The sequence below is a fragment of the Asterias amurensis genome, chromosome 6 (genome assembly GCF_032118995.1).
Source record: "Asterias amurensis chromosome 6, ASM3211899v1".
In the NCBI taxonomy this organism is placed as follows: domain Eukaryota; kingdom Metazoa; phylum Echinodermata; class Asteroidea; order Forcipulatida; family Asteriidae; genus Asterias; species Asterias amurensis.
Window position 1 is genome coordinate 23,079,420 of NC_092653.1, and position 21,847 is coordinate 23,101,266.

Below are 21,847 nucleotides of genomic sequence, written 5' to 3' on the forward strand. Positions count from 1 at the left end.
TAATATAATCCTGCTTTTGTCATGTGTGAACTGGATAGGAGGAAGTAACAGGCAAAAACATGCAAGTCTATATACTGTAGTGAATCGGGTAGAAGGTCGGGAAGCTATATTCGGTTTGTACAGCACTGTCATTTCATCATGGAGGAAGTATAGCTCCTACAAAAGGTTTAAGGACTGATATCGAGTTTTATTGTGAAAGTAAAACTGAAGCTTTTGGTTTGAGACGTCGTTAAACACGCTGCACAATTTGAAGAAGTCCAGCTTTGAAGAATTTCCATCAATTCCCAATGTCACTCGTGTACGAAGTTCCAAACGTCATGTGCTTTGGGATTACAACTTTAAAATTGAAAACTCCCCCTCCATTGCCCTTTCTGAAAATTCAAACTTATTTATTGAAAACAATCGAGGCTCACAATAAATCGTTATCTTAAAAATGTATAATTGCGTACACACATTTACTCCAGATGCACTCTTTTTTTCCAAAAAAAGGCAATCGTTTCGTTAGAAAAATGTGACATCACCGTGTAGTTTACACTGTAAAAAAATTGGGTAAAAAAATGCCCAACTTTTTACCCATTTAAGGGCGAATAGTGAACTCCAACTTTTGGACAAAGTTTTACCCATCAAAGTTGGGCGCTCTGATTGCCAAATAATTGGGTAATATTTCATCATCAATAGTTGGGTATATTTTGGTAACCAACAGTTGGGTAATTTTTTGTTTACCCATTTTCTGGGTATTTAATAATTATCAATTACCCACTTATTGGGCGATGATTTTATTCATAATCTAGTTAAAATGTTTAACCTTTTTTGGTGTTATCCAACAAATGGTGAATGTATTTAACCCTTTGATTTACAGTTTCTCCTGTGATACGTCATACAACCAGGCATATAAAATATATTTTCCACGATGGCAAACGGTGGTGAGTTGTGACCTTGGCATCTCTCTCAAAATCGTGAGGGTGCTCAGTGGTTTGTAGATGCTTTGGAAGGTTAGTTTTTAACTAAATACAGTTCGTTTCCTGTTCAGTTGTTGTACACAGTCATGACAGTTGCAGCGCAAGCAATGCAGTGATAGTCCCATGCATGTATTACATACACAAAGCAACACAACCACGCATACATGCCACAACCGGCGTTGCACATAATGGCATGATAAAACTGAAACTATCACAGTAGTGTCAATGTGTTGCTCGCTCTGCAATTGTCACGACTATGTACGACTGAATAGAAAACACAACTTCATATTTAGTTAAAAACTCACCTTCAAATTGGATCTATATCCACTGGACAACCCCGCTCGTCACAGCCACTCTTCCACTCGCCATGTTGGAAAATATCTTTGTTCTACTGTTTAATGCCCAACTTTTTGGCAACTCTTTAATCGTAGTGCGCATGATCGGACGATTTTGACAAACTAATGTGCATAATTTTAACCAACAATCGAGATTAATTAAAATTACCAAAAAGTTGCCCATTTAATAAGCAAAAGTGCAACCAACAGTTATGATGAATTCAGATTACGAAATATTTTCCCAACACTTGCCCAACTTTTGTTCCGCTTTTTAAACAAAGAATGGGCAAACAAAATGTTTGCCCAACAAGACCAATTATTTGTTTTGTTGGGCAATTATCGACCAATAATTGTTGAAGTTACTTTGCCCAACAAATGATTTGACCAACGTTTTTGCAGTGTATTAATTGAGGGAATTGTATTAAAAAACCGCGCCTAGTTTTTGTTTATGCTGTATGCCTAATTAGTTTGATGATTCAGGTTTTTAAATCCTAGAAAAACACACGAAAAACATAAAGCAATCAATTTGTGAAAACAAGAAAAGAAATTGCGTACAATACGCTGAGACTTGAATAAGATCCTAAATATTGTAGGGCTCGAGGTAGTGAGGCCATGTTCGGATCTCTTTATAGAGGGTCTCGCCTGGGCATTCCGTGGGGCCGAGTTGCCTCACATCACGGTGGCCACGAAGGACGTATCTTGAGGTCATGTAGCCTGACTTGGCACCACACTCATTCAGATCCTTTAAAACCTGCAGAACTCCGGGACTTGGCTAGAAAGAGAACACATTGCAAACCGTTATTTATGATGTCATACTACGTAAACATTTACGTTTTTTATGTTTTCCGCAACAACATTTATGTTAACTTCATGCATAGGCACTGGAAACCTTTGGTAATAATATTGTAAAAGACAAGTATTCTCGCTTGGTGGTGTATCCCAACATGATTATGCATGCAATAACCAATCTGTGAACATTTTGGTTCACTTTGTCATCGAAATAATTGCAAGAAAATAATGACTTGAGTGAGAAATTTTACCTCTTTCTCAAATACTACCTCACTTCAGAGGGTCGTTTCTCACAATCCATTGCTAGTTACCAAGTAAGTTTTTATGCTGATATATATTTTGAGTACTTTATCAACGTGTTCAGAGCCCTTAAAAATGTTTTTAGACCGGACTAACCAGGATTTTGGTGTAGGTTCCGATGATAGATGTGCCAATGGAGTGACTGTTGTAATAAATAGACCCAGCCTGTGTTCCTACGGTGTCCCAACCACGCCCTATGTAAACTTTCTCATCGCCTCCGATCAGAAAGTTGTATCCAATGTCATCCCAACCTTGGAATGACAAACAAAACATTGACCATAAAATAGGACGCTATAAGATCTTATTGTACCTTGCGTGGTCTGCAACTTAATATACATTCTCAAATCTGAAAATAATATTGCTTTGCGTTTGTTTTTCTGAAGAATAATCTTATTTTGGGCTTTTGAAGGGAACTTGAGCAATGCCTGTCTCAACCAACATCTTTGCGTTCAAAAAGAGCGACCGTGTACATTCAAGGGCCTTTCTGTCCGGCAAGACATATTTCCTTATAAATTCAAGGTTTACACAAGAAATGAGCAAGTTTTAAAGATGTACCAGTTCATTCATATCAAAAGTTTGTGAAATTCGCAGTGCAACCTCAATAACATGTAAGTTTTTTTTAATGAGTTTCCCCCATTGAGCTGAATACAAAACATGCTATCATGAAGTCCAGATCTTCTTCTAAAACTGTGTTGAGTGATTCGCCTTTTGTTTTAGAGCTAGTACACAAGTATAGAGAGCGATATGCATGTTTAGTTACCCACCTCGTGTCACCATGTGGAAGTGTTGGAAAGAGCGCATCAGAACCGAACAGTCTTTTAGGTTTGAGCACTGCTTTGAGGCAGTGTGATGGACCACGGCGTACCCGACAGGGAGCACCATGTCCTGCCGTTTCTTTGGGGGTATGGCACCCCACTGTGCTCTTGTGACGAAGGTCAAATTGCTGCAAGCAGGTTCTGAGGTTGATGATAGAAGGGGAAAGTTTTCAGTATATTCAAAAATACGTATTGGCCGAGTACGGCTCAATAGATGACACCGAGTTCGAAAGTCACCAGATGATATCTGAGCACGAGTACCAAGTACTAAGACTATAGTGTGTTCAAGTACCAAGTACTCTTATAATCGAGTACCCATTTCCAACAGCAGCATACAAGTACTCAGATCTCCCAGTACGAGTTCCAGTATATGGGCCTTATAGTAATATAGCATGAATACTGCAAAAAGAGGTATAAAAGTCACTTATTGGTTATTGCCTTTAATATGATGTCAAAGGATGATTTAAGTCTTTTAAAAAATGGATACACCGACAAATGGATATCGAAAACCACCACCAACACCCAATGAAGCTGACTATTCGAAACAATATCATTTGATACAAAATAGTATCATTTTAATAGTGAAGTGTAATATAATAAACAATTATTATGAAGCAGTGCGCATAAAGGTCTAAACCTACGGCCTATTATATATCCTGATTCTACATCTATCTAGCTTGAATTGTGCAATGGTGGCCTATGGCCGTTTCGAAACCACCCTTGGCTTAGGTTGGGTTTGAACCTCTGTCCATCTACTGAAGCCCCGTAAAGAAAATTGTCCAACTTTACTGACGGAACTTTTAAAAACCCAAGTTCAAGCTCAAGCTGTGGTTTTAAACCATGTATCGAGTTATGTACGAATGACCAGGAAGTAAACACAACCATACCAAACAATCCTTACCCTTGAGCATGCTGTGTCCAGGTTCCGAACGGCCTCCCAATGCATTCAGTGGTGCATGGTACAGAATGCAGACCATCAACGCGAAACGTCGAATCCTAGCCATCTGGCAATGGTGCGTAGTTAAACCAGAGAGGATCAACTGCAGTTATCCCCCACAAAACGTAAAGTGTGCAATGAATGTCACAAACTTGTCTCGGTTGACGAGAGAAAATCAATAGAATATTATTAACATTAGTTTTGAACAGAAATATAAAACTGCTGCCTTTTTCAGCAGACTATAGCCTACTCGGCATGAGTTTTGTTTGCAGAGTCTAAACAAACATGATCTCGTGTTTTGATGACATAAAAATAAGGAAGTTAGAGAAGAAATCTGATCGATATAATGCAACTCTATAATGTTGCATCTGGTTAGGTTAGGCCATACATAATATGTATTAGTTTCACCAACACAATGAAGTCTTACATTCTAGACCTATCAGTCGGTGTCGTACACGGGTTGGGTGGTCGAGAAGATTTGTGGTATAAAGTTTTATATATTTCATAATAGTTTGAACACCATAGCAGTATTTTCAATCCTGATTCTTTTGTCTGATACTTCTGTTAAAAGTACCTCTGTTATACCCCTGGTCATTGCCTTGGTGCCCCTCCTAAGATCTGTACAATTTCCCCACAGAGGTACCCTACCAATGTTTAGTGAACTTGTTATTCCAGAATCAGGCCTGTGACTACAATCTTTATGTCGTATAACATTATGATGACATCACAACAGTCCCCCATCGAGCAGTCAAGTTGCATTGCAACAAATAATAGCTGTTCATGGTGATGCAGCCTTGAACTTGTGGGCAGTCCTTAAATTGTGAGACCTCACTTCTATTAGCATTAAACAACAACTAGCCGAAATGATTCCCAGTAAATAAGATGAGCGCCCTCTGTCGGTGAGCCACACTTTGGTGCAATAAAGTAAGAGGCAGTACAAATTAACAATATTGCTTAATTTACATAAAATCTATAAAAATTGTATTCATTGCATCAATGTCAAGACTTGCCAAAGTTGTGTAAAGGACATTTGAAGGGTCCCCTGTTTCTGCTGAGCTAGATTTCTTTCTCTGTGGTCGGATTTTTGAAATTGTGCCCATCCAGAGAAGAAAAGCATGAAGCTGGCGTTTTGCGCCCTCTGCTGTCGCTTTAACATTGAAATGAGGCCTATGGTGGATTATTCGTGGTCATGTCTTTCATAATAGGCTACTTATTCTAGTGTTCGGTCATAGAGTTATAAGCTTCGATATACTCATGACTAAAGCTTATGGATGCGGTTCGTAAAGAAACATTCAAAACTCCATCCATTCGATCGGGTCTAAATTTTGTGAACTGTTTTAGTCTGAACATGGCCGTAAAGAGTAATCCAAAGACTATCTTTAGATCCATGTAAAGTTTGCTTGAAAACAAGTTTTACATATACATCCATAGACAAGACACACTACTGATAAAATTGACGCCATGAGTGTGTCAATATGGATGCCGAAAAAGAATTACCATATCCGTGTGCGCTGAACAAAAAGCTTAGCTTGCAGCTATAGGCCTAGACGTATGTGGTCATATTGGGTGCGTTCGTTTAGCTTCCCTGGGTCGACCCCGGTGTGTGGCGGGTTTTTTTTCCAGGCCGAACGTGTGCAGATAATTACCCACGTTCGTCCTGGAAAAAAACCCGCCACACACCGGGGTCGACCCAGGGAAGCTAAACGAACGCACCCAATGATGATTGGACATTGAAAAGAAGAAGTTTATTTTATTGTGGATATCAGTTACTGTATGGAGACCTGCCAACTCTCCATGTTTCCGCATGTTCGGATTAACAAGTATGAACATCTCCCTGACTCGGAAACATTCCCCTTGTTTGTTGCATGTATTTCTAAACACCTCCCAAATTATTGTAAAAAAATCGGTTTGATTGCAAGATGCAAATGTTGGCAGCTCCATGTGACCTTTGTTTACAGTAAGTGTGACCTTGTACATTCTTTAAGTATTCTGGCAGGCACTGTACTACACTGGTCCTATGGGAACGTTGACATTTTGTGTCATAATTTCCACATAAAACCAAGAGTTTCGAAAGTAAAAGCTGGACAAGTTTTGAGATGTGCCCCCTTTCATCATATCAAAAGTTGATACAATTTGGACAGTGCAATCTCCATAAAATATAAGATTTTATATTTTCTTCCATTGAGCTGTGTACAAATCATGCCTGCAGGAAGTCCATGCTCTGTGGCTCTTTTGTAAACATGTGATGTCACAGGTCACATCGTCTAAAGGTACCATGCCTGCAAGAAGCTTTATAGAGTAATGGACGTTTAATTGTGGTGTGTTGTGGCCGAGCTGTTCAGGGGTTAAACTTAAGTTATGTTATGGTTCGAATCCTGGCCTGTCAATCGCGACCTGTGTCCTTGAGCAAGACACTTTATCATAATTGCTTCTCTCTACCCACCAGGAGTACAAATGGGTACCGTCTAGAGCGGGGGGGGGGGGGGGTAGCTTGCGATGGATTGGCATCCTTTCCTGGGGGAATAGAATCATGTTCAGCAATTTTATACAAATGGAACCGGACTTAAGCACCGGTTATGCGCCATATTGGCTTGGGACAGACTTTTTGCGTTCATTAAAATGAGTAGTTTAAAGATCAATTTCAGAACCAGTTACTCAACAGCTAAAACAAAAATCAAGAAGACACCTCGCAAAATATTTCATATTTTGAAACCTTTCAAACCCTCATGGTTATTTTTTTATTGGAGGAAAACCAATCAAACGAATAATAATTTAGTTTTTGTTTTAATAACGAGTTGTATCAAATCAACTATTAACACAGAACAATACAAAACATTTAAGAAGGGTTTGTTTCTCGCAAGAAATGGTGATCTTCCTAATAATAAAAAGCCGTCACGTTTGTTCCTTATACAGATTTAACAAACTATAAAATGGGTCTCCTCTACTTGGAAATAAAAGAAACTGTTGTTTTTGTGAAATTTACTTTCATCAGAGGTAAAGATATAGTCAAAATTACCCAACCACAAGAATTACAATATAAGTCACTATGATGTATATTTACAGAAAACGTAAACAAAAGTTGAAATAACAACAAATCCTTTTTTTTTTATTGTACATGCAGCAAGCTAAACTCTTGTCGGTAGCGTTTGGGCTATTCTGTCATAATATAATCACAATCTAAAATAAAAAGAAAGTTTAAAACTCGTACATTTTTTTCTCAAAATTATTACATGGTGTTTCAGCCAAAATATACAAATATCAATAATTCACAAATATATTATACAAAAAAAATACATAACTTGAAACAATAACAACAAGACAGTGTGAGGCCGTATTCGAATTGGCGGATAACACAGCTATACGACTACGGCTGTTGCTAAGAGTGTTGCTAAGGACGCCCTGTACTTAAACACAGTGATCACAAGCCGTAGCCGTAGACTTGGCCGTAGTTGTAGCCGCCAATTCGAGTTTGATATTCACCATTCTTTTTATATAAACTTTCCTAGTTTGATAACAAATTCTCAACATTTTATGAGGCCAGGGGCACTTTGCCTTTGAATTGGGGCCATGGACAATACATAACAATATTGTACTGAAATGAATGTTGGGAAAGATATTTTAAAAGTAGAATTTCCATTTGTTAGAATATAATAACTTTCATTTAATATCCCTTGAAATTGTGTTTTGGGTGTAATTTCATTACAGATAGCACAGTCCTCTGACTCAAACCACTTTAACTCAATAGCGGACCGCTTGTCGTATCGAAGAGTAAGATTTATGTCACTAATTTTACCACAGTTTAGGTCTTTTGAGGAGGATCAATTCTTACAAAGCATTAATTGTAGTACCAATCAACAAATTATGAGAGGTTTTTAGGATGTGCCCCCTTTGAGTTATACGAAAACATGTGCGCAATTGTATTGTTGGCACGTCCTTTCCACGCACATAACACTGAGGGCGCCCTTTGGCTTAACTGTATGCAGCGGACAAAATAACCATGAAGTATAAAGCTGATAGGCTTATGGGTGTTAAAGTGTAATAGTGTTCCATCTTTTACAAACGTTAGAACATGTTTATGTTTGGTTGTGAATATTTTAATTGCCGTTCAAAACTTGGCTTGACAAAACTGAGAGCAAATCTTTATGTGATACCTTGATCTGGGTTTAACATGTAATAAATAATGATGTAAGTAGCCTACTGTTTAACTATTAATTTTAGTCTTGATTCAAACAATAGCAATGATATTGTTGGCAAAATAAACGAGAAAAAAAATAACATTTTTCTCTGAACAATTAAGGAGGTTTCGTTGGTGCTCCCGTCGTGCTGAACAAAATCAGAATAGTTACTTTCCAACATGGCGCATGCGGGGTACCAGTCCATTAATCAGGGGGTAACGTGAGGGGTGTGGGGTGTTAGCATAGTCACATAGGGAACTTCACAGAGTGGCCCGAGAAATGATTGGACATGTACACATTTGAGTTCAGCCCCATCGCATCCGAGGAGGTACTCGTATGACCCCCATGCAGGAATTGCGACGGTCCGTGCAGTGACGTCATCCCATTGCATGCCGGGATATTCTGCTGTGCAGCAAGATGTCTGACGGCATGCGCCTGCGCCTGGTGCGCATGAAGGTGCGCCATACTTGATGCCATGGTCGTACCTGGGTGATGATACCCACCCGAGTTATACATGTGTGGTTCACAACTCTGCATGTACATATTGGATGTACTCTGCAGAGGGTGAACCGTCTGTCCCATGCACTGGTTTTGGTTTGACACTGAGAACATTGAAAGTGAGCGGTAATCCTGCCCGTGTACACTGTCTTTTGCTAGCTGGGCTACGGCGAGGGCCGTAGCTGGCTGTGCTGATGATAAACCCTGATCGTCAGTCATGACCCCGCCGTGATCTTGCGAATAACACGGGGAGAGTTGGTCGACCACACCGCTGCTTGTTGTGCCCGTATAGTCTGATAAACGCGCGTCTGTGCAGTTTCCCTCAGCGTCCACGCTAAGCCCTCCACTGCCCATTCCTGCTCTGGATTTGTGCAAGGTGTGGCCCATGCTAGCGCTCGGTTTGGGCATTCCTCCCTTGTGACAGTGTGAGGTTCCCGCCTCGTCGACACGCGTCAAATCACTATCTCCAGCGCTGAGTGGGTCGCAACCAAATAGTCCGTCGTCCAGACCACGGTTGCTCGTGTCTCGCGGCTGGTGATTGGAGGTTGTGCCGCCAGCATCGAGTTCACAGCCAATGGGAGACGAGCTACTATCGTGTTTTTCCTTTTTCAAGATGGTGTGATCTGATGCCTTTGAGTTGTCGTTCGGGTTGCAGTCTGTATAATTCAGAGAAAAATAGCTATAAGTATACACATTTTAACAACATAGGGCGTACAAACCATGTGACACAGAACGGTCAAAAACCATGTTTAGCCATTGAGAAAATTGTGCTCACCCATCGGACACAGGCCACTCACTAGCCAAAACCCAACATTTTGTAGGGGGGAGGGTAGTTTGTATATTATTTACCCATATGGACTCGAAAACACCTTCTTGAGCACTGTGTGGACGTGCACAAGTTCACACAGTGTTTCAAAACCCACACTTTGTATGTAATGGTCCAAATGAGATAGCGAAGAGAAACACTTGACCCTTTTTCTTCTTAAGTTATGCAATACACAAAGAGCTTACTTGACTGTACTGCTATAATTGTTGTACACAAGTACAACAAACTTTTAGTCTAAGTTTGTTGGGTGCAGTGGGAAAGTAGAGAGGAAAATTGCTTGAGTTTTAGTATTTTAGAAAAAGTTATGCAATACAAAGAGCTTGCGGATAATTCAACTGATGTTGTTTGAAAGTGTTAGGTTTAGAGGCTTAGTGAATGGTACACTGTGGGGCAGAGAGTTATACGTGAGCGAATATGGCCCGTTCAATCATTTGCTCGTTAGCAATTATCGTGGCTGATGAGCAAAGACAGAAAACTGTGAAAATTACTCCTTGGGAGCACGAGGAGGGTGTGAGATCTAACGCTGGGCAGCCCGGGGCTCGCGTTGCGTAACCCCCATCTCCCCTCGTCCTATACGCCACGCTCGCTTCATCGCTGATTGGACCCCGTACTGACACAACATGCGAAATGGCAACTCGTCTCGCGTTAGAAATGGAGCCTGCCGTTTGCCTGAACATGGTTTTCTTCACCGTCAGTTTTACTAGAAGGGTCTCCGCTTGTTTCTTTTCGCCCCGGTGCTTTGGAGTTTCTCACCAGGCCATGAGAGAGGGAGAGAAAGACGGCGGTTAAACCTGATGAAATTACGGCAGCGACGAGTGGGCACACCTGACGCTGATAAAATTTTGATATCTCATTTAATATTCTATGAAATTTAGATGCGATTCGGTCGCAGCGAAGTAACTCAGCCGCACTGTATAGATATAGCGTTAGCATGTTCTTCTATTTTTCACCCCCGTCTTCGGGGTAGAAACACATGAAATATCGTTCAGCCTTGCCAGCACTAACTCCCAACATGGACGAAGATTGCATTTTTGCCGCTTGGCTGGTTTGAAGGTATAGCTTCGCTGCACTTGACTTAAAAGAGTTATAGCATATTCATATAGATAGAGGGGATGCCATTAATACAATCTTTCAGCATTGAAGAAGCCGCTGAATTTCTAATGTGGGCAATTAAGTCTGAAAAGATCGGTTTACAGCAAGCGTTTTATATACATTCCATACTTTGGGGGTCTAAGAGGGGGAATTATGTATAAGAAGGGTACAAGATTCGTCTGAAGAATGTTATGCAGATGCAATTCGGATGTCAAACTCGGGAGGTAGTGCAATTTGTCACTTTTGAAGAATGAGTAGAATTAGGAATGCGATGAGTCAAGCTCGAACAATGATAAAGTAACGATAGCTATCACAGTCATTATTAACCGATACTGTGAAAATGAAATAATTATGTTCTATTTTTTTTCTTTCTGGTTTGTGACTTGGTGCAGTCTCCTGATTTGCATGTAGGGCCGCCATCTTGCCTTTCACTATACATAGTATATAACGATCAGTACGCAAATAAATGCAAATGAATAATATTTCTTACCTCGTTTGTCATCGAGATCTTCTATTTTTGTCGACGTCGTTCTCTTCAAAGCTAACCTCGACCCCCTGTGTAAATATAAACAGAATTTATAATGAAGTCTGCTGCCATCTACGCTAAAACGTGGCTTTAGGTATGACGGCCTCGTTCCCAACAGAAATTTGTATTTTGTATTGTTTCTAACATCACTGTGGGTAGCCATAATAATGCACGATGCAAAATACCAATGAATAACAACAAAGTGACGAACAGAAATGACTACGCTCTGCTGATCACGCAACTTTTGTTTACAAAAACAGTGACCTTGTACGATCCAGGGCTTTTCTGGCAGGCAAGATACTACACTGGGCATAATTTGAGGAAATTCACATTTTGTGTCATCATTTCTACATAAATTCTAAAGCTTTATAACAACTGAAAAAGCTACACATACATCATTAATGTAAACATATTTCACGCAGAAACGCTTTTCAGATTGAAATTGTTTTGAAAGTGACCCTCTTAAACTACATTGACCTTATCTAAACAACCAGCTGCATGCAGTGTGATCTATCCAAATATGGGTTTTTATGTTCATTAATTTTTGGAGTAATTACCAAACATATACTTTCCCTTTAAAGTAACGTATTTGTAAATAATTATTTTAAAGCGGAACTTACTTTCTTGCCATGCCGTTGTCCCGAAAGCCCTTTGCAAATGGGTTATGATCAATCTTCAACTGGGTAATCTGTAGATAAAGTAGAGACATGGAAATCTTTAGAGAGCTGAGGCTATTGACATTATTGTTCAATCCTGTGTCCATCTTAAAGCTATGCTTAAAGCAATATTGTCATGTGTCCACAATGTCTCAAAATGGCTTAATGATAATAAAAATATAGTAAGAAGAAGAAGACTTGTAACGCGCATATCCACCCTGCTGTGTGTTCAAGGCGCAGAGGCTTATTCAGACAAGTTCATGGCTATGTGAGCTGAACTATAGAGTTTAATTCAAACTAGTCAAAACCTATCAAAATACCCCCAATTTATAGAAGAAAAAAGGCAAGTTTCTTTGAGCAAATATTATTTTGCAAGCGATATCCCTTGAGTTTTCTTGTAAAAACTCCCCGTTGTTTACGGAAATCAGAAATGCATACCAAATAAAAACCCATCATTATGTAAACAACATGAGCTTAGATTTGTCACTCATGGCTTTTAAACCAGATTTTCAAGACCAAAGCATGCAGAGCAAGCGGTCACGGAATTAAACTAACACAATTCAGATGAGGACTAAGCTGAGTTATGACCCGTTATAACAAGAGTTTAATTGAAGGACGCCGTACAAAAGACACGCAAAAAATAAATAAAGCCGAGTGAGCAAATATTATTTCGAGTGAGTGATACAACCCTATAGAGTTGGAGCCGTTGCTCGCCGTGGCTTTGGGTCTGTGGCCGGTAGGGACTGCTGCGAACGGGACAGCCCTTCCCTACTCTTGTGGGATTATCGGATCTCAATTAAGATTCATCAATATTCATAACTTAGGGAAGATGTGGTCAGTGATGCATGGCTCTCGTGGATGGAGAAGAAATAGAGACAAGATAATGGGGGTTAAGAGTAAAGAGGAACGTAAAGACAAGAGGAGATAAGATGGATTAGCCCTTGAGGAGGGGCAAGTCTGACCAAATGTAGTCCTTTAATGTCAACAACAACAAAATTAAATCAAAATTGAATGACTGAACAGCAGTGTGAGATAGATACAGTCGTTGTATCCCTAATGCAATGTTATCACAAGCCTTTAAAACCATTATAGAAAAAGTGAATTTTTAGAAAGCTATCGTCAACAACAACACAGTTAAATCAACATTTTAAATTTTTAACTGGTTTTAAATCAAAGTTGCCACTCCTGTTTGGGTGACTGGGCATCAGCGGTAACAAGATTTAATTTGTCTTTTATATAGAAAAACTAATCTTTCAGTCTGTTATATTTTCACGTCATCTCCGATTTAAGTATTGGTTTGTTTTTTTCAACTTCGGTATTAAATAAAAGTAGCCCCTCCTGGTTGCGTGACTAGGGCCCCAACGGTAACAAGCTCAATTCCAAAATAACCATTAATAGCTACGGGAATTTGCTCATTTCCACGAGCGCTGACCGCAAACTAAAGAGCCAGCGTGCCGTGAACGGGGCCACCGTGCAACGCCCGGCCCTTCAGGCGAGTAACTGATGCTATTTCCCCGGACGGCCGTGCGCTGCAGCGCGGCCCTCGGCCCCGGGAGACCCCCACGGTATACGTTCTTTGAGTGGGGAAAACGGCAACAGACTAATAGCCAAGTTAAAAGAACCCAGGATATAGCTTCGATGTCATCAAATAGCATTGGTTTGTGGAGGATTGATGGCTTTAATTCCCATGGCTGTTCAATGACAGCGTATCCAATGTCTATGTGGTAACTAAAAGTAGGGGCTTTTGCTTGCGGGTACGAACATGGATTGTAATAGACGAAGGATCAAATTAACATGGTTATCGCCTTAATTTATGTCATGCAGTTCTTAACCAAATGCTACAATAATTGGTTTGACTTCTATTCCGATATCTAACCATGAACATGTACATTTGTTGTGGCTTTCCATTATCAACAGTGGTGTGTCTTTAAAGCGCAAAAAAATTAATGCGAATTATTTCTCCTGCCTGCATATTGCTTTCGTTGACAACATTTTCAAACCGAACTATGTTAGAATAAAATCTGTTTTAGGAGATCTTACGGTAAATCAGAACTCAGAAAAAGTTTCGTTAAATTTATTGCTGCTGTAAAGAGTGACTTTTTACCAATCCGATCATACTCTGTGTTTGTTTTTAAAAACATTTTAAGGTCAAGGGGCTCAAGTTGCCGAGTGGAGGGGGCAACAGCTTGTGTTGTCCCTCCATTAAGGGACCTCGCAGAGTCACCAAGGGGAGTGGTCCCGATGACCAGATAAAACGTAACAGAAGCATTTGCCGCGCTTGACTGGCCTGCCGTGACTCTTGGACCGAAAAAAGCAATCATGAGTCGCTGATTGGCATCGAATGGAGCTCCAATACGATGACTGAGAGAAAATCAGGCAACCGCAAAGCTGCACAAATAAGGCCCAGCCCACCCCGTGATTGTTCTGTTCAGTTGTTACAACATCGGTAGAGAGGGACCCCACGGACTAGAACAAAGCAGAGAAAAAAAAAGGAGAACCCAAGGTCCGAACGGGCCCAAAAGGCAACCGTGATAATACCGCTGGAGTAATACAGCACACACGTATGCCATGCCCGTAGAATACCTCAAACTATTGCTTTAATTCAAGCGCAGCGTACGACAAAATTCCACCTGTGATTCGCATTCAGATTTGATAAAAGGCCCCTGCAAAGCGCACGCAGAGACACACATATCAGGATAAAAGGAACTGACTTAAGGTCTATAACTACAAGACTGGTATCCACTCCCCAGCTTTTAGACCCCGGCTAGAGCAGAACAAAACACAGCATGGTCCGACGATTGGAGCAAACTAATTAAAAGTAGACCTAATGTCCGTTTGATCTAGTTTAGTAATGGAATAATTTCTAATTTTGTTACAACCGGAGAAAAATCAATGGATGTGGATGCGGTTTTAGGGGGTGTTGATGTTATTGGCGTATGATGAAGATATGAACGTTACTTTTTTAGGGATATCGTTCACTGTGGTTAGATCTGATTAACTTTTATTGTTTTCAAGTTCTGGCGAAGATGCAAATTGCGCATGTTTGGCCCGGTTGCATATTAATGACGCATACATTCTAGTGAAATTATAATCAGTATGATGAGAACTCTTAACACAGTGCACAATAATAAGGATAATAAAAAAGTATATATATATATAAAATAAACAAATGATTAAAGCAACCTTTTTGTTTTGCATTTTGTTGCCTAAACTGAGGGTGTCGACATTCAACTTTCAAGATGTCGTCCTACTGGCGAAAACAGTTTCAAGAAGTCGACATCAAACTTTCAAGAAGTTGACAAATAAGTGTAAGAAACTGTGTGGGTTCGAGCCCCGGTCTTGACACGTTTGTTTTTAAGCAAGACACTTATAACTATCATTGCTGCGTCCTTCGGATGGGACGTTAAGCCGTAGGTCCCGTGTGTTTTGTAATACTCATAAAAACAAATGAAAAAAACCGTTCACTTATTGTAAAGAAAGGGTTCCCATGTGTTTCCTGGTCTGATTGGCTTCATACTGCGCCAAAGTAGCTTGTTAACATTTACGTGCTGGCCTAAATAATGAATATGTCCAGTACTTCAAAAACGTATAGCTCAACATACTTCGCAGGGGTGTTATAAAGCGCGTTATATAAGAACTTTATATTTACCTTTTCGTTTTGGTACGCAGTAACGGCAATGAAGGTCGTCTCCGGGAAAGCGAACGTCACAAATGAATTCCATCTCAGACTGAAAACATCATTGGCCTGGACAATGTGAAAGCGAGGCTGGTACTTGTGCATGGAGTTTAAAATAATCTGCTGGGTAGAACACAGTTAGAAGAGAAAGGCCGTGAAAGGTTGGGTACAAGACATGTTTGAAAATGTTAGTTATAACAATCCCTGCTTACTTATTCAACATTTGTGCCGTTATTATTTCATCTATACTCAAGCCGTTAAAATTGAAATGTAAATTGCACAGTTTGAAAGAATGCATTTAATTAATGTTTAAGATCTTCCCATACACGGCATAGTTTTATATAATTCCACACAGATATGGAAACATCATTTCTATACTCGATTCTACGCGGGTTCGACGGTGCTCTAGAAGTACCATCCAACTTGTTGAGATCGTGATACATATCGCAAGATGACGGCATCATTACAATAAGATGACAACATCTTGTGATTACATCTTATCTGGGGATGACGAAATCTTGAAACTCATCTTCCAGATACAATTTACCTCAGGATGTCGACATCAAGTTGGATGGCTCTTCCAGAGCTCCGTATGATTCTTTTGTGTAGATTCAGATGATTTTGTGTACAATTGCTGATCTGACAATGATCGCGACATAGCATGCTACATCAAGGTCGAATAAGTAACCCACACCCACACCAACACAACCATCCCAACAACCATTATTAATTACAACACTGAACATCAATTCGTTTCCCAAACACCCCTATTGTAAACTGGGCTATGAAACAATAGGAGCGCCACACAACAATAGCAGATTTCACGGATGAAAACAGGTTAATGAGCGAGAGACAAGCAGATGTTGACGCACAAACAAAAGCAAAGCAGAAAATCCATACGGCTTAAGAATCAAAGTTCGCCCCCAACCACAGTGTATCTCTCCGTGTGTGATATATAGAAAAACAGGCTGCCAGTTTGCTATGATGAACGACGTGATTATTTTGGCAGTGTTGGAGGGCCTGTTCGCGCCATTTGTGAGACTGTAAACGCCTGCAAAGCGACCGAGAGCTGACGAATTTCTCCCCATCTTCGCGAGGGAGTCCCTGACATAGTAGTTGGTAAACCCAGATTGACTGCATCAAAGCCTGTTTTTCATCAATTCGACATCCAATGTAATTTAATTTAGCTCTCTACGAAATTAGGATAGGAAATGTGTAAAATCTTGGTGTGCATTCCAGCCTTGTTTGATTAGGATATTGCTGAGAAACGGGGTTACCTTAATCTTTAAAGTTTTAAACGATCATCCAATCAAAGTTTGATATTATTGATTAGCAAGTCACACATGTTTGTGCGATAAACAGGCGATTATAGGATTAAACAATATTTTTGATGAAGTAAACGGACGCCATTTTGTTTTATGCCATATGTTGTTATGAGTTTTTCGGTGAAAATCACTTTTGATTGGTTTCAATCTGAAGTGTTTTAAGTCGAGTACAAATACTCGTTAGTGCTCGAGTACAAGTACTCGGTTGTGCTCGAGTACAAGTAATCGGTAGTTGCTACTTGAAAACAAGTATACTCGATTATACTCGCCAATACTCGTTTAATAATACCCAAGTACAAGTACCCGGAAGTAGGCTACTAGAATAAAAGGGTAGTCAGCAGTACTCGAGTACAAGTATCCGGAAGATGATTCGAGTATTAAGTGTACTCAGTAGTATTCGAGTACCAGTATCCGGAAGATGATTCGAGTATTAAGTGTACTCAGTAGTATTCGAGTACCAGTACTCGTCAGAGCGTACGAGTAACGGGATCAACTGATATGATTTTTTAATAGGTTTGTTGTGTGTGTACATATATATAAAAAATAATGGATGGAAATGAAGTTGCTCTTAAGTAGGATTTAAGTGAGGCTTGCGGTGACGCCACTAATAACTATCTTGTGAGTAGTGGTAGTTCTGAGCATAGAGTAAGGACAGATGGAGTTGTAGAACCACCGGCTCTTCCCAGAACCATCTCGCGATATTCACATGGTGCCACCGCAAACCTTACGTGAAACTACTCTTTGATTAGTAAAGATCAACATTTTATCCCAATAAATCTCCGCGGTTTTCAATTTGCGTCTTCTCTTCACAGACGATGTGGAGACTGTGGGTTCCGCCGGCTATTCATTCTCTATACGTCATTTTCATGTCATTTGTTTACAACTGGGAGACTAATTACAGCCGACCTACTTAAACATTGGTTTCTCTAAAGCTGACCTTTTTACATTACATCGTTTCCCTGAAACCCATTATACGGAGTCCCATGGCATACGTGCGTATTCCGCAAACATACTTCCCTCAATGGTTTCATTTCTCATGCTGCTTAGTGATTCCTATACAGTGGATACAACGAAATGTTGTTTTAGTAATCAGTATGGAATCCAAGGGGACTTGGCCAAAGTTATCCGTCCCACGATTTCTTGGTTTCACAACATGTGGACGGCCACGTGTCTGGCATTGTTGTCAGTACATATTATAGGCGGAGCAGTCATCTAACCCCAGTGTTCCCACACGTACACCACAGACGCGATCCTCTCACTAAAATGGAATTGTCTGCTATCCTTTTGTTTTTAATGCAAGTAAATTGGGTCTGGGTTTTTATAGCAACAACAAAAACATGGAGGATAAATTGTCTACCTCGGTGTTCTGATACCCTATAAAATCTGCTCCGGGGTTTGTGATTCAAAAGGGACAGTATGGCACTACTGTGTGGAAAATAGCGTAGACATGCGAAATTAGGACGCACGAGTTGACGCGTGCCATTGCAGCGTGCAGGTCAATGGGATTGAAAAAGGGATTTTTAAATACACGTTCCTGTATCTCTTGATGGAAAGGTTCTGCAAACAAACTTTAGATCCAACTTCAAGTACAGTACTGGCTAAAAGTGTTTTACACTCATCGGTGTACGGGTGAAGTCAGATTATCCCGATAAATGTTAGATGGGGGATTGCTTAATATTGCTACTTACACCATTTGTTTACAGACACTTCGTCGCGAAATGTTGTCGAGCTAGCCTCATGTAGGCCTGGAATTTTATCTTTGAGAGGGCAAGGCTGTTTTTACTCCACACACAGGGCACTTCCACTGCGAAATATTTAAGTCTATGTGACACTTTTGAAGTGGCACAAGACCAAGACCAGGGGCAACTGTTTCATCTTTGGGAGGGCAAGGCCTTTTTCGTATTGAACGGGTCACTTCCATAATACAAAACCTTAAAGTCTTTGAATGTGAAACTCTTGAACGTCACCCAGGCCAAGACCAGGGCAACGGAGCAATTACCTTTGTTGACTTCTCTTTATTCTATGACTGCTTGTGGATGGAAGCATTTGTAAAGTTTTGTGATAATATTTCGGCAGTTGTTTTGGTTGAACTAACAACGCTGTCTGTGCCTTGTTGTTTTAAAACATATAAATAACTAAATGATAAAACTCTTACTGCGGTTCCTCAATCTTCAAACCTATACTTCTATGATTAAAATGTTTATTTTGTAGTTCCCTCTAAACAGAAACTACAAGAAGGGAGTATGTAATCCAGGAGAAAAATAATCGATTTCAAACTAGCCGGAAATGACCTGTCTCATTCGAAAGGATGATAAAATTAAAAGAGTATAGTGGTTTCTCTTGACTTTCATCTTTATACACAACAAAATTAGGGATAGAAAAATGTGCTTGTCTCTTCTTTTGTTTGGGAGTTTTGTGGATAAATAGTGACAGATGCCCTCCAAGGATAAACCAACCAAGGGGAAACTACCGGGGAAAAGACTCAGGCAGGAGGGGTTTTGATAGATGTACTTCGGGGGAAAAAGGGTAGGAAAAATAAATGGACAATTGAAGACAAATAGTAACGCATCTGCCTGATGTTGTGAATTTTTATTGAAAACATTTTGATAATTTTTGATAACAATGACGTAGGGAAATATGAATTGGATGATTTGGTTAGGGTGATCTCGAGAGTGAATGGAGGTAGGATGGGGTAGTTTTTGTGTGGGTTTTGTTTCTGACGCCATTGATCAGCTTATGGTTTGGTTTCAATATTTTGGCGAGGTTTGATGAGTGGTGACGGTGTTGGGTCACGTAGGGAATGTTGTGTGCCGTTGGAAGAGAGCTTTGCACCGTATTGCTTGAGTTAACAATCAGCAGATCAGTTTCCACCAAGTAACCTTTTAAAATTTGTCCGTTTATATTATTATTCGTATCACAAGTTTTATTGTAAACTTGGGTGTGATCTCTGACTATATGCGACAGTTACAAGTTGAATGGCATCTGACTGGTACCCATGATATAGGGAGATCACCAACATTAGGGCTATATTGCTCAGTTGGTAGAGCGCCGGCAAATTAATCCAGAGGTCGCTGGTTCGATTCCCTCTTAGTCCATTTTTTTTCTGAACTCAATTCTAAAAAATAAAAAAAATAAAAAATAAAAATCAGTTTCTCTTGGGGTTTGATCACGGACTTTACTTCCATAAAACAAAGCTGTCTGCGCATAATGCGGTAACATAGTAATCAACAGCAGAAGTGTAGCACGATGAATAGTTTAGTGTAAATGAATAGTTTAATAGCAAGGAGTAGTTTGGGTCGAGATGACTCCGAAGAGCGCAGCATGAGGAGAGGCGATTTTAAACCAGGCAGACGAGCCATTTTCGGGGGGACCATTCTGTTGTGTGTACCTCATCTCCCTACGGAGTACCTGCGATCGAACCATCCATCACTGTCGTGTAGTGAGATGGGAAAGGGGTTGGAGAGAATGAACGGGTATGTCGCTATCGCCTCGGGGTATATGAAGGGGGAAGAAACTATTATACTGCCATGAAGGAATGAGATTGATTGGGGTGCCACCCAACGCGGATGTCTGCAAATTGAACGCTCATTTCCTAATAGCAATTGGGGTTGCAACACAGAGCTATATAAAATAATAGCTCTATGGTTGCAACATGTCAACAGGGGTTAGCCTTCTATTATATGGCGGCCATTTTGATAGTCAGTGAGTTGTGACGTACTTCCGGTTGCCCAAGCTTTTCGAAAACTGCGAGACTTTTGGTGTATATCAAGAATGCACAATTGCAGCAATTGAATCGGAACCATTTTACGGCAAGAACCAAAAGTTCCGTATAGCACAGTCTTTGTGAATTCATATGATACAAAATGACCACTAAACAGAATGCAAAACATTCAATCCAACTTTGTTTGGCGTGTCTGCACATTTCCAAGAGCTCATACATTTCAGTTGTGACAAAAGGGGCAATTGTATGAAGCCGCAATTACTCATGGTTGAGCGGTTAAGTTCATGTACAATGTATCATGACAAAAGTGAGTAAGGAAGGACAACGAATGTACGCCATGGTTGGGCGGTTACAAGCTTTTCAGTACAACGGCCACTCACAGTGCGTCCCTGTACAAATTCCATCACTACACCACATTGCCCAATTGACGCACTCAGCCCAAGTTGAAATGAAACATCATAACATCCCCAACTTGCATGTACGTTAAACCGCGTGGATGCTAATCCTAAACTGACGTATAAAGATGGTAATATAATATGCAATAATCACGACATGCTCATGTCATAACGATTTCGCGCTCGGGAAAGTTTGTGCAGCGATTCAAGACACTGCGCACGCAAACAGGTTGCAAGTGAATATCAACCGCGATGATATTTGAGTGCCTTTTTATAAGAAGGAAAAAAAGGCGTTTGTCAAAATCCCCGTCAGACATCGAATCAATATATTCATATCTTACTCATCACAGAAATCAAACTGACTCCCAACACTGCTTTCCTAGTATCAATTAACTTGTGTACATGTAATTGCCTACAGGGAAGAAGAAAAAAAGAGCATACGAGTTTGGAATCTAGCAGCGGACGACCTTGGTTCAGACACGGTGTCAAAATCTCGACGTGACGGCGTGAAAGCTTATTAAGTTGCCGGGCGAAGTAGCTCCAAAACTTCATCAAGGCGGTGGAGACTAAAAACCAGCTGCCCGCGTGCGACACTCTTGCCTCGGTTCGCTCACCAGCTCGGCTGCGGTGCGCCGGGGAAGGGGGTACCTCCAAGTTGGGAGCTTTGACACCCCTATCGGCCGGGCCAAAGACCCCGAGAGACGGGGGATGCCAGACAAATCAATGGCACCTGGCAGCTGAAATTGGAGGCTCTGAATGGGGGAGGTGTTGGCAATTGGCAAACGACCGGCTAACGTAAAAATAAAAAGCGAAGCTAGATTT

The 21,847-nt window shown here is 40.5% G+C and overlaps 2 protein-coding genes across 3 annotated transcripts in view; both read right to left on the reverse strand.

Moving 5' to 3' along the window:
* Window positions 1-249: 249 nt before the first annotated feature.
* On the reverse strand, window positions 250-4,425 carry LOC139937979 (peptidoglycan recognition protein 1-like). The gene is made up of 4 exons (XM_071933297.1): window positions 4,100-4,425; window positions 3,148-3,339; window positions 2,480-2,634; window positions 250-2,066 (listed from the first exon to the last, which is right to left on the reverse strand). Exons 1-4 carry the CDS (start codon window positions 4,200-4,202, stop codon window positions 1,875-1,877), a joined length of 642 nt encoding a protein of 213 aa, XP_071789398.1. The 5' UTR covers window positions 4,203-4,425; the 3' UTR covers window positions 250-1,874.
* A 2,407-nt stretch (window positions 4,426-6,832) lies between these two features.
* The window catches only part of LOC139939121 (uncharacterized), a 43,564-nt gene continuing 28,549 nt past the window's right edge, over window positions 6,833-21,847 (reverse strand). Inside the window, exons 4-7 of one of the 2 annotated variants that reach the window (XM_071934867.1) lie at window positions 15,558-15,704; window positions 11,873-11,940; window positions 11,217-11,281; window positions 6,833-9,464 (exon numbers count right to left, since the gene is read on the reverse strand). In XM_071934867.1, the coding sequence (XP_071790968.1) occupies window positions 8,557-9,464; window positions 11,217-11,281; window positions 11,873-11,940; window positions 15,558-15,704 (1,188 nt within the window). In that variant the 3' untranslated portion in view covers window positions 6,833-8,556. Of the gene's footprint in view, window positions 9,465-11,216; window positions 11,282-11,872; window positions 11,941-15,557; window positions 15,708-21,847 lie in introns of both variants that reach the window. The other variant, XM_071934866.1, reaches the window with a different exon arrangement.